This window comes from Oryzias melastigma, linkage group LG22, assembly GCF_002922805.2.
Source record: "Oryzias melastigma strain HK-1 linkage group LG22, ASM292280v2, whole genome shotgun sequence".
Lineage (NCBI taxonomy): Eukaryota > Metazoa > Chordata > Actinopteri > Beloniformes > Adrianichthyidae > Oryzias > Oryzias melastigma.
In genome coordinates this window covers 25,276,849-25,290,603 of record NC_050533.1, presented here as the reverse complement: position 1 = coordinate 25,290,603, position 13,755 = coordinate 25,276,849, and the positions used below count along the sequence as shown (strand labels likewise).

Below are 13,755 nucleotides of genomic sequence, written 5' to 3'. Positions count from 1 at the left end.
GCAGTCTGAGAGATTTCAGCTTCATGCTGTGTTTATGATCGTTAATCATAGGTGTTTGAAACATAAAGGAAAAGCTAACTCCTAGCGAGGGTAAAAAGTAAAAACACTTGTCTGCACTAAAACGGATCAAATTGATCCTCAATGGGTCTATTATTGGTAGTTTTATAATATACCGTATTTTCTGGATTATAAGTTGCACTTTTAGATTTGCTATGGCAAAAAAATAAAAAACTAGAATAATAATGCTTTGATGCAAATGAGAAAAATATCAAAATATCAAAATTTAAGAGGAAAACCATCAGATTCTCCTCCATGTTAGTTTTGGGCGACACTTCTTCTGGTGCTGTAAGAAGAAAATACAGCTCCACACAGATCTCCTTTAGAGCAGTGATGTTTTGGTCCATTCCTCCATCAGATCTCCTCTAGAGCAGGGATGTTTTGGTCCATTCCTCCATGGAGATCTCCTCTAGAGCAGTGATATTTTGGTCCATTCCTCCATCAGATCTCCTCTAGAGCAGTGATGTTTTGGTCCATTTCTCCATGCAGATCTTCTCTAGAGCAGTGATGTTTTGGTCCATTCCTCTGCAGATCTCCTCTAGAGCAGTGATGTTTTGGTCCATTCCTCCATCAGATCTCCTCTAGAGCAGTGATGTTTTGGTCCATTCCTCCATGTAGATCTCCTCTAGAGCAGTGATGTTTTGGTCCATTCCTCCACACAGATCTCCTCTAGAGCAGAGATGTTTTGGTCCATTCCTCAATGCAGATCTCCTCTAGAGCAGTGATATTTTGGTCCATTCCTCCATCCCCAAAGCATAATGCTTCCACCCCCATGCTTTACAGTAGGTATGGTGTTCTTCTTCCTCCTCCAAACAGTAGAGTTCTTATCAAAAAGTTCTGTTCTGGTTTCATCTGACCATAGCACATTCTCCTAATCCTCTTCAGGATCATCCAGATCTCTCTACTAAACTTTAGATGGGCTGGACATGTTCTGGCTTTAGCGGGACGACACGTCTGGTTCTGCAGCGTTGGTACTGTTACTGATGGTAGTCTTTGTCACTGTAGTCCCAGCTCTCTGTAGGTCATTCACCAGGTCCCCCGTGTGGTTCTGGGATTTTTGCTCACCACTCTTCTGATCATTTTGACCCCACAGAGTGAGGTATTTCAGGAAGCCCCAGATGGAGGAGATGATCAGGGATCTTGTATGTCTTTGATTGATTTCTTCACACCAAGCTGCTTACCTATCCCAGATTCAGTCTTCCAGCCTGGTGCAGGTCATCAGTTTTGATTCTGGTGGAGTTTGGAGTGTGACTGTTTGAGTTTGTGGACAGGTGTCTTTTATATAGATAACCAGTTCAAACAGGTTCCATTAATACAATGAGTTTCTTACAGAAGAAGTTCCAGGTCTGTGAGAGACAGAAATCTGGTTTGTTATTAGGTGATCAAATTCTTAATTTTCCACACAATTTACAAATAACTTCTTTAAAAATCAAACAATGTGATTTTTTTTCCCTCTTTTTTTCTGTCATAGTTGAGGTATACCTTTGATGAAAATTACAGCCTCTCTCATCTTTTTAGGTGGGAGAACTTGCATGATTGGTGGTTGACTAAACACTTCTTTGCCCAACTGTATAAAGAAAATGAAGCTTAAAATTATGTTTGAGTATTTCTTTATTTAAACTGCAATGAATCAGGAAAAAAAAAATTTGAAAAAGCTTTTAGTTATTCTGTAAAATCTACTATGGCAGACCACAGTCTCCCTGCTCCTCTCCATTCTGATCATCCATTTACAGACAAATAGATCCATGAACGTCTTTGTTTTCCCCGTCTGAACTCGAATCTGGATCTAAACTGTACAATTTTTATTATTTTTTTTTTGCATCAGTAATGTTAGCTTGGGGTAATAAGGGACTGTAAGCTGTTGGAGGAGAGTGAAAATAAAGGGATGATGGGAAATGGGCACAAGCTCACTCTCCTCTAATAGTCCTGCCCAAAACTCAGAGGAGACTTTCTAATGTTGGTCTGCAGTAAATATGTCCTAGAAAAGGATACAGATGTTTAGATTTTGGATAAAAATGGCACAAAAAAACCCACTGGAAACACTTTAAAAATAGATCAAAAGATGAGTGGATTGGGGCTATAAATGCAGTTTTCATGTATGTTATTTGCTAAATGTAAAAGACAGTAAAATTGGTGCGAGAAAATAAAAACACTACACTAAATTATTATCCCAAAAGTTAAAACCTCCTAACATTTTTAAGAGAATTAAGGTGATGTGAAATACTCATCTTCTGTCATTTAAACATAAATCCCAACAGAAAGGCAAATTCAGTGGTGTTCTAAATAAGACTGAATGAATATTTGCTCATCGTTGTCTGAAGGCTACAAAACACCAGACAGCAGAAGCAAACTGAGAAAAACACTAAAATCCTTTCATTTCTAAGAACATTTCTTCTCAAGGAAAACAGCAGACCAACTGATCAATGTCAGTAAAACATAAAATAAAACTTGATTTTATTCATTCAACTGACACTTTTGTAAAAAGACTGAGAGCACAAACACATTTTCACTCTTTTTGGTTTTTTGGTTGGATTTAATCAAAAAATTATAAGAATAATCAACAAAATCTCCAGTTTTTTCAGTAATTAGGGATGAGCATTAGTTCGATTCTATTGTTTCCTGCCTGATGTTATTTGTTTCCAGTTTTAGATCGATCCCTGTGAAGCATTGATGCCGTACATGAGCTTGGCGCTCCATAAATGATGGATCGCTTGATTTCTAATTTGCCTTATTCTCTATGTATAATAGCTCGTCCTTCACCCATCTGCAGGTTTCTAGTGTCAATCACACAATCTGGTCATCTGCTCACACAACAACAAAACGACTTGAATAATCTTCACAGTCAGCAACATTAGGAAAAGGTTTTCTTTGAAGCTTCGGCCCAACCTTTGGCTGGACACCATGTTCCTGCTATGTGTGCTCAGATTTGCAGCACAGAACAGCTTGCTCTGCTTTAGTTGAAAATCCAGAGGGCAACAAAGTGAGTGTGAAAAGCAGAAAATCTAATCCTTTTGGAAATTTGATTGTCGAGTCACTGGTGACGAATGATAACACCATCAAATCCCCGCAGATAACACGCCACAGAGCACTTTTTAAACCTTTATTGCCTGAAATTACAGGCGAGTGTAAGGACTATCTCAGCACGTTTCACCTGCTCTCATCAGCCTTTTGTCAAACCTCCACCTCTCCTGCATGACAGACCTTTCAGGATTCAGATGCTGCGAGGATCACACCCGCCACCTCCACCTCTGATCAGGTGTAAGCCAAATGAATGCAAATTACTCTTCAAGAGGACGAGCCTCAGCAGTGTCCAACACGCCTAGACATGCACTCTGGGACGGCGCTGGAGTGCACAAAGCCGCCCGCAGAAAGGCTCCGTGCACTCGTAAACTCATGAATACCGATGATCCAAACTTGCATGGATGCTGACATTTGCTCTGTTCTTGTCTTTCATCGTAAAAGATCAGACTTCCTTTGCTTTCATCTTAGTCTTTGTCACAAAGATGCAGTTTCCTGCTCAGACAAAATGAAAGTGAGGAGGCAGCAGCATCGCACCTTCAAATGGGCTTCAGACTCTCAGAGGACTTTCATGGAGGGCAGAACTCACCGCTCCCCTGCGACTGTCAGCCAGACTAATATGTCCGTCCTTATCTCGCACTCTTGATTCAAACAGGAAAAAACACGTCTACTAGTGTTTTTTTAATCACAGACACATGTGCACAGCACACACAGTTGTTGCTCTGTTTCAACAACTTCATTTAATTGAACAATTGCAAAACTCCAATGCAACAAATGCTCAGGCAGCCACAGACCTGCCTGCTTTCCAGTTCTTCATTCTCGACAGGTACACTTGCTGAGTGGCTGTGCAATGCAATTGTTTCTCAAGGTTCAGTTCTTTGAAGAAAAAAAAAACACAAACAGCAAGAAAAATGTGCAAAAATACAAAAAAGGGGGAAAAGGTCAATTCTGAACAAAACCAGATTCCTGCAAATGTTGCCACATTCTTGTGAGCACAAAAACAGCAAACTCGTAATTTCTCAAGTATGCACAGTAGCACCAAAAACATCTGCCTGTTTTGCAGGGAGGGGGGTTCTCAGGTTTCACAAGGTAGGGAACCCCGAGGTTCTTCCAGTGATCTGAGTCGTGCACAGCTGAGGAGCAGCTCTCATCCACTTACCAGAAGGCACGAAATGAAGAACTTTGTTGGTCTCCATGGCTGGGCGAGTGATGAACGCACACTTCCTCTCTCCAAACGACTCCCCCCAAATCAACCCATCATGGTTGTGTTATCCTGTGCTGATGAGTGTGAGATCACCTCTGCTCCCCTGCTCTGCTCTGTTTCTGACTGCCTCTCAGACACATGCAGTGACTCAGCCCCACTCTGCCTGCCTACTCGCTCTCCTACCGCTGGGTCCTAGTGCCTTCCTTTCTGTCTGCACTCAGCAGCCCACCAGTCTGCAGCCTATGGCAGGGCATTGTGGGGCGAGGAGAACCTTACGTCAAGACACACCTCTTCGGCATGGCATCAACAACCATGACGGCTTGTCCTCATGCTTCACCCCCCCCCAAACACTTCAACAATGGACAGTCATTGTCTGGCTTTGCTTAGACATCAAAACAGGAGAAATAAAAACTTTGTTACATATATATGTGTGCTCTCAAAACCTCAGGAAGTACATTGAGTTTTTGCAACGGGCAGCCATGATTTTGTACGAATATGGTTTACTCTAGCTTCTCAAGTATTCCTTTCATTGGTTGTTAGACACGACTGTGTTTGCTTTGCAGCTACACAAACAGAGGAACGCGTTCACAATTAGCAAACACAATGCAAAAGATGAATCAGCCAACTGTACTCAAAGACTGTAAACGTGACCTAATATACTATTAGGACTGGCATTACAACCCAGCAAGATCCTTTTGCAAACAGTATGACTAATGCTGTGCGGCAGCTCCATGATTCGGAGCAGGTAAAGCAAACTGACTGAATGAAACCACACATGAAGTGAAACTCAGGAGGCTCTCAGGAGGATCTGGCTTTAATGAGAAACTACGGCTAAGACAAATAAACAAGTCATTACTCCTGGAAAAAACAAGTTACAGGATACAGACTGACTCAACCAAAGCCCTGCTTGTAGGAGAGTTTAAATCACATGTGTCAAAGTCAAGGCCCGGGGGCCGGATCCGGCCCTCCAGATCATTTTATTTTATTGTTATTAATATTCCGATGTTATCTTGTGCTTATTTCTAACTTGTGTAATTTTGACAAAATATATTTTTTGGAGAGAAAGTTATTTAAGGTTTAAGTTGATTTATTCTGGAATAAAATTCCTGCATTTTAATTATTCATGATCATGTTACCAATTTATAGTTTTAAAGTTTTACAAATTGACATTCTGCTAGCTTTTTGGACTATTTTGGCATTTACGATTTAAGATTTTTTAGGCTATTTTGGAGTTGAGCTAAAATTTGCGCTGCATGCTAGCTGTTTTGGCTAACTTAAGCTTTTTTCACTTTTTTAAGTAAATTTGGAGTTTAGCTATTTTTCAGTTACATGCTAGGTGTTTGGGCTAACCTAAGTTTTTTTTTCTTTTGAGTTTTTTTTTTGTTTGTTTTTAGGCTAATTTGGCATTTAGCAAATGTTTTAGGTGGCTATCAATTTCAGCGTTTTCAGCTATCAGCACTAGCATCTTCACCAAATTCAGCTTACAGCATTCACACTAGCATTATCACAGGTAATGTTATATATCTACTTCATAATTAGTTACGTTTCTAAAGTTCTAAAAATGTATAGTTTTAGAGTGTTCAATAAATGTTTATCCTGTCCCAAGGTGTGTTTGGATTCTGGCCCCTGTGTGATTGAGTCTCACACCCCTGGTTGAAGGGCTACATTCCAGCAGGTGCAGCTAAACATGAGCCCTTGATGAACTGGTCTTCAGCAGGTGTCCAAGCCTTCATAAAAAGCAGACCTTTGGTCAGTTTGCTGCTCAGAGGCATTCAGACATATCTTCGAATCTGTTTACCAACAATCTGAATTTCAAGGCTCTGCTCTGAACTGCATTTTTCCAAAGTAAAGAACAGTCAAAGCTGCGGTCGGGCTCCCAGTAGAGGACGCCTGAGCACATCAACCTCAAGGTCAGACTATGCAAAGCTCAGAGAAGTACAAAAAAAGTGGAGTGCTGCACCCAGGACTCTACAGGCTTTGGTTAACATGTTTAATGCAACCCTGAGGTCCAACTGGCTGTGATTGCAACACCAACCAGCTGCGCCACAGTTCCCCTCAGTCTTCATCTGAACAGGAGGTCCCACCGGGAGGGTTGGAAAAGCCGTGTGCTTCTGAGTGCTTCCTGCTTGTGTGGAATTGAGTGTTGGACATATTTATTTAATGTTTGAAAAAGGAGAGGGCAACACTTAATTACAAACAAACCTGACCTGTTTTATTGTTTTTTTACATTTGAAACCATAAAATATCTTTTGTCAGGTCAGACAGTTAGAAAAGTTGACCTTATGCACTGTAGGTGTTTTATTTTGGGAATTAGCTGTTTGTTTTTTTATTTAATTATCATGCTTTGTACAATCAGCCTAATTTACTCTATTTAGCTGTGCAATGTTGAATTAAATTGGCTCTGCAGCTCTTTAGTAGAGCAGATAGTTGAGTGAATTAAGGCAGAACAAGATAAATAAATGTTACTTTTCTAGAAAGGCTGCCTGCAGAAAACCTTTTAATTAAACATAATTACAAAAAAACAAGTTTTTGTGAGTTAAAGTTCTTTTCTGAGAAGTTCGTTCTTAAAACAAAAACCCAAAACTCTCAGGAACAATGGGGGGGGGGGGGGTGATTTGGTCCTGCAGCAATTGGACTTCAACGCTTAAATCACTGAAGCATCCCAGAAAGATGGCAGAAAAAAGAAGCTCAGACAAAGAATCAACTGTTGATGATAATTTACTTAGAGTGAAAGAAACATAATTTCAACCTCCAATTCACAGATAGGGAATACAGTGAGATTTGATTTTGATTTGTTTATGATTAAAAATAATGCTTTTAAAAGGTTAGAGGGAAATAAAAATAATGATCATGATCCGTACATCCATCCAGTGCTGGGCGACATGACGATACGTATCGTGTGGCTGATAGGAAAGTGTCATACCATTTCTCTTCTATCGCTTTTATTTGTTTATTTTATTGCTGGGCATTGGTGCAACAATGTGTTTTCCTCATAAAAAAAACTTGAAACTGTTGTGCACTTTAAAAAAACGTTTTCTCCTTTGTGACAATTCAGTCACATTTTTTTGAAAAGATAAAGTCAGAGAAAAGTAAATAATGATATTTTTGTCTTTTGTTTTTTTAGAGAATAACTGAAAATATACTTTATTGTGGTACATCATAATATATACTGTTATTGTGATATAAAATGATTTATATCGTGATATACATTTTTTCCCAGAACTACATCTATCCATGTTCCAAACCTGCTTATCCTTTTTGGGGTCATTTGGATGCTGGAGCCTATCCTAGCTACTGTTAGGTGAAGGCGAGGTACACTCTGGATGATTCAGTTGTCCATATTAAGGCTAAGATCATAATAAATACAAATGAAAGCACCTTTCAGTATAGATAAAAAAAAAAAGTCCAAACTTAAGGAGCATTTCAGCCGTCAAGACTACAACAATACTGGCATGCAAAGAAACCGGTTTTTCACCATTTTTAGACGGTGGAGTCACACAAAACTAATCTTGGTCTTCCGACCTGTTTCGTTTTCCGAGTCTGCTTTTCTAAAAACACTGAACACATAAAAGATCATAACACCGCATGCAGGGAAAGCTTAAAAAATCTCCTTTTTTGCTGCACCTAGAAGACTTTAATAACAATATAACACTTTCTGAAGATGTAGCAATGCTTTGATTTTTTGTAACAAAGTTATGATTCCCATTAGAGGAACAAATATGGCTTGTTTTGTCCATGGCTTCTTTCACAGGCAGCAAGGGTCATGTCACTGTGGTAAAAAGGACAATTAGCACTATTCTGGAGAGGGAGCTCTATTTATGAGAGAATGTGATGGTAAACATTTCAATGAAAACTGTCAAAACAACCTTTGACCTAGTCAAACCTAATCATGTGAGACACCAGCTCCAGTTACCACACAGTTTTAACAAAAACGTACAAGACATTCAAACAGTTAGTTTAGTCAGGAGCATTCACCAACGAACAAAAACAGCTTTTAAGTTTTTGTTTGGAACCCATCAATGACATTATAAGCAGCGACATGAACACCAGGAGTCACCAACCTTTATGAGACTCAGAGTTACTTCATTGGTACTGAGTCACACGAAGGGCTACCATTTTGAAATAACACATTTGCTTATTGTTAGTTATACATGATTAATAATGAATAATGATACTCCTCTATAATTTAAGATAAGATAAGATAGTCCTTTGTTCGTCCCACGGTGAGGAAATTTCAGGGTTACGGCAGCATTATAGATAGAAAAATTAGAAAAATTGGACAATTTACATATTTACAAAGAGAACAAAGTTATAGTGCAGAGATAAAAACACAAAAAAAAGAAAAATGTAAAGAGGAAGCAATTGCACTGTGGATATGATTAATGTTACAGAAATTGCACAACATATTTTTTAAAGTGACTTGGATTAAGTATAAAATAAAGTGACAAAAATAAAGTGACTGATGGCATCAACATCTCAGCAAACGGTTCACTAGGAGCAGCTTCGGTTGTACAGTCTCACTGCAGCAGGTAGGAACGACCTGCGGTGTCGCTCTTTCAGACACCTGGGGTGGATCAGTCTGTGGCTGAAAGAGCTGCTGAGAGCCAGCACCGTGTCACAAAGGGGATGAACATCATTCCTTATCAAGGATGATAGCTTGGCTACCATCCTCCCTTCCCCCACCTCCTGCACAGACTGAAGCGGCAGCCCCAGAACGGAGCTGGCCTTCCTCACCAGCTTCTCCAGCTTCTTCATGTCTGCTGAGGAGATGCTGCTGCACCAGCAGACCACTCCATAAAGGATGGCTGATGCCACTACGGAGTCATACAAGGTCTTAAGGAGTGGTCCCTGGACTCCAAAAGACCTCAGTCTCCGCAGCAGGAAGAGTCTGCTCTGCCCTTTTTTGTAGAGTGCGTTGGTGTTGTTGGACCAGTCCAGCTTATTGTTCAGGTGAACACCCAGGTACTTGTAGGACTCCACTCTCTCAATGTCCCTTCCCTGGATGTTCACGCTGTTAGTGCAGAGTGGGAGTGCCTCCGGAAGTTCCCCACCAGCTCCTTTGTTTTCCCTTCGTTAATCTGCAGGTGGTTCTGCTGGCACCAATCCACAAAGCTCTGGATCACAGCTCTGTACTCTCTGTCATTGTCATCCTGGATCAAGCCGACAATGGCAGAGTCATCCGAGAACTTCTGCAGATGAACGGATCTGGTGTTGTGTGTTAAGTTGTGTAGGCAGTGAACAGAAACGGATCAATTATGAATTATCAATTATGTCATGTTAAAGAGAAATCAACCAACATATTTTTAAACAAATCTTGTCACATTTTGAACTAATGAACAAATCTGGAGCATTTAAAAAAAATAATGATGTTTGAACTGGAGTAGGTCAGAGGTCACCTAAACTTATCTAAAGTTCATGTATCATCAGCATGTTTTAAGACATTTTCATTTTTAAATCTATGGAAATGCAAGTGTAATTGAAAAACAGCAACAGAATAAAATTGAGTTTTAGACACAGCTCAAGGGAGTTGTGCTATTTTTAGAAGAGACCTGAGGGCTTAAAGTAAGCTGAAACATCACAAAGCAAATACAAAGTAATCAAAGAAGCATGGACACGCAGAAGATATTGCTTAATACATAGACATGAAAAAATGCTCAAAAAACTTGTTCATTAGACATAGACAATTAACCAAAGACAGAGCAGTGGACGCAAAAACATATTTTTGGCACATATGTAACCCCACAGTGTCACTGCCACTAAATGAAGAGACATTGCTGTTCTCACCCATGTTTGAAATGGCAGCAAACACCTTATGCTCACTCCACCAACAGCTAACACAAGTCGACTCAATTTAGGAACTATAGATTAATAATCAGCATTTTTAACTATTTCCATGGTATCTAACTTAATCTTTGACTATTGGGATAGAATTTATGGAATGGAGAAAGATTCATTCATTCATCTTCTTGTCCGCTTTGTCCCTTTCGGGGTGGCGGGGGTGCCGGAGCCTAACCCGGCTACTGATGGGCGAAGGCGGGGTTCACCTGGACAGGTCGCCAGTCTGTCGCAGGGCTGGAGAAAGACTTAATCTTAATTATTAGTTGAAAGTGGGTCAAAAGAACAAGAGGCAGATGAGCAGAAAACATGTGTGTGTTTTTAAGAACTGGTTAAACGGGTCTGAGGTGAACCTCAACCTATCCTGTGACAACGCCTACATGCACTCAGCCTTTGTACTAACAGAAAAAGTGTAATCATTTGAAGAAGACATTTTAGAAACAGATGGTATCTACTGCAGGACTTTTGATTTTATTTATCTATTGTACTTCTTCCGCCCGTCTGAGCTATATTTGACACCAACCTCAACCCCCCTCAGGTGAACCCAGAAGCCACCATAGTAATGAGGCTTGACTCTTCTGTCGATGATGGAAGTAAATCTGAATTCAATCAGCTCAGGCACATGCAGGTAACAATCACTAAACAACATTTAAGTTAGCATCTACGATTAATTTTCCCTTAACGGCACTTAACAAGACATAATCTGCAGAAGAGATGTTTGATGTTTAAGCAGCGTGCTCATTATTACACCTGAATGGAACAAATGGAGCAGGTGAGAAGACCCGAGTTGTCCTCTGGCTCACTGAATGATGCATTTGCCCTCATAGAGCTCAGCCTCTATGCTAAAAAGACCCACTGGCTACACCACACACAGTCATGTAGTATTTGGAGGCTTATGCAAATGACTGACCTTTCACATGGCATCAACATCAGCGGGAGAAATTAACTTTTAAAACCAACAACCTCTGTAGCTTTAAAAGAAAAAGAGCCTTTAATTAAGACATCTTTGCTTTAGAGACACAAATTATGTCCTGGTGTTGTACAAAGGATGCATTTAATCTTCAGAATGTTTGGAACCAAAATATTTCAAAGTTCCTGGACAGATCAACTTTGATTCCTACAAAGGACACTAGAACAATAAACATCATAGAAGATTATTTTTCTCTTTAATTATGTTGTGATCCTTTTTAATAACTAATTTAAAATAAAAATAATAGAGATTATTTTTATTAGTAATAATTAGGCCCGCACAGTAAACCGCAAATGTATCGTCATCGCAGTATCAGTATCAGAGGCATAAATGGCGATAAGTGGTCTCCGCTGACACGAAGGATGAACTAACTCTACGTAAAATGTCAAATCAATCCCTTTAATCATCTAACCAGTGGTATGGAGCTCTTCATCTCATTGACCAATCACTGGATTCCTCTAATGCCAGATGCCCGCCCTCTACATCGAGAATGAAGGAAAAAAACCTTTTTCCTCGACACATGACCGAACAAGACTTCTGATGACTGGGAGCGACACCTTAAAGCAGTGGTCCCCAACCACCGGGCCGCGGACCGGTACCGGGCCGCAGACCCATTGCCACCGGGCCGCGGAAGAATTTAGGGAGGTTTTTTTTTTTTTTTTTTTTTTTTGAGTCAGAAATCTTTTATTTTGAAAATCAACCGGATTCTCTCGATTATACTGAGCGCTTAAAGCAGTCCAGCGGCGTGTCACACGAGAAAAGCTGCATGTGGAACCTTTCTCCGCGAATGGCTGGGAATAGGGCACGCGCGTAAGTGCAGCTTCGGCGCCGGAACTTTCTGCCAGACCTGCTGTTCAGCCTGCGCGCGAGGCTGCAGCGTTCTCTCCTTCTTAGAACGAGCGTAGCTAAATCGGTGGATAGTTTACATGCGAGCACATCTACTTATATTTGATTTATTCTACATCTCCTGTAATGTTCATGAGAAAAAACAATTAGCAGATACTGTTTTTTAATTCGCAAGCCTCCGTGCCGAAGAATTGAATGCTGGAACGGGAGGTCACGTGACCGAATCTAGCAAGCTGATTGGCTGCAATCAATGTGTACAGGCATACAGGAGCAGATTTCTGTGTGATTATTTGATAATATTGACATTAATATTGATTTTATACTAAATTTAAATCAACTTAATTCTTGTAGTTCACTTGATTAGCTTTCCAACTTTATGGATTGGACAAGAAATGAGAAAGTTACAACAATTTAAAGACTCTAATCCTTGTTTCTGTCACATAAATATCACTGTTTTGCTGTTTATTCAGGAATAAAATGATACCCTACTTTTGATCACTTAACTTGCCATAACTTTCTTATTCATTGAGTTATCTTAATGATCTTTATACCGTTGGAATGGTCTCTTTCAGCCCTTTCCAGTGATATAAATATCAGAGCAATCAACCTAATTTGAAAATTTTTGTCACATACCTAGGCCAGCAACAGAAGAACAGACAGAAAACAGGTGATTCCCACACACATACCTGTTTGCATAGATATCTGACTTTCCCGAACAAATCGAATGGTCATAGAAATGCTCAAACATGCTCGTCCATTCAGATACACATTTCCGAGTGCGCAGAGGGCGGTTCGGGGATGGGGATTTTTTTTTTTTGGTTCGGGAATGAGGAGAAAAGGAGGCAGTCACACGGTTCATGCAACTAAGCACGTGCAGGGGGAGGAATTAAATATTTTTTAGTTAAAATGTTGCACTTGAAGCTTTTGCTTTTCTGACATGACACAAAATTGAGAGCCGTTATGTGTTTTATCAATCCTCCATTATGCACAGATGTCAGATGACTGACGAGATCATTATTACATTTAAAGCAGTGGTCCCCGACCCCCGGGGTCATTTGTTACCGGGGCGCACAGAAAGAAAAATTAATCTCTATCATCTTATTTTTTTTAAATGTTTTATTTAGAAAAGTTACCGGATTTTCTCATTTACATCCTCACTTGACACACGTCAAGGCCGCAACACGTCACATGATACATCCCGTTAAATTTAATCTCAAGATAGCAAAATGAGCAAAAAACAAACTTCTTTAGAAAGTTTGCATTGTGTTGGGGTAGAAACGATGTTGGTCATGTTATGTTAAGCTGTTGTTGTGACTTCATGAGGACCCAGCTAATAAAGTTGTACATGATAACACAGTGGATTAACGTTTTTAATGCAACCCCCCCCCCGACCGGGCCGCGGAATAACTCTACACTGGCTGACCGGTCCACAGCCCCAAAAAGGTTAGGGACCACTGCCTTAAAGGATGTACACGTCGCAAAAGAAACAGTTCGGCACACAGGTGTACCTCGGATCCTCTACTTCCCACCCCCTGAAGCGCATTATTTAAGTACTTTTTCCGATCAAACAGCACGCAATTTGCATCTCAAATCCACCGTCTCCACTGTCTATAATTGCGTAAAAGTCGCTATGTGTTCATCTCGACCTCATAAGACTCGGTTGATGAGAGATCAGGTGTATTTATTCTGCAGAGTTCTACAAAAACATCTGTAAATACGTTTCCACGTCTGGATCGTTGAGGTTATTGAGATATTTTACTGGTACGTGGGGGTTTATCTGTTCCACACTTGTGCCCAGTGGTGGTGGTAGTGTGTGTGTGTGTGT

At 40.2% G+C, this 13,755-nt stretch overlaps 1 protein-coding gene across 3 annotated transcripts in view; it reads right to left on the bottom strand.

The window, feature by feature from the left end:
- The window catches only part of slc4a11 (solute carrier family 4 member 11), a 177,322-nt gene that overhangs the window by 123,112 nt on the left and 40,455 nt on the right, over positions 1-13,755 (bottom strand). Inside the window, exon 1 of one of the 3 annotated variants that reach the window (XM_036209987.1) lies at positions 4,235-4,548. The exons of 1 other annotated variant lie outside the window; for it this stretch is intronic. Coding sequence is in view for 1 of the 2 variants with exons in the window: in XM_024259731.2 (XP_024115499.1) it covers positions 4,235-4,271 (37 nt within the window). In the remaining variant the exon portion in view is untranslated. Of the gene's footprint in view, positions 1-4,234; positions 4,549-13,755 lie in introns of those variants that run through there. One more of the 3 variants, XM_024259731.2, reaches the window with a different exon arrangement.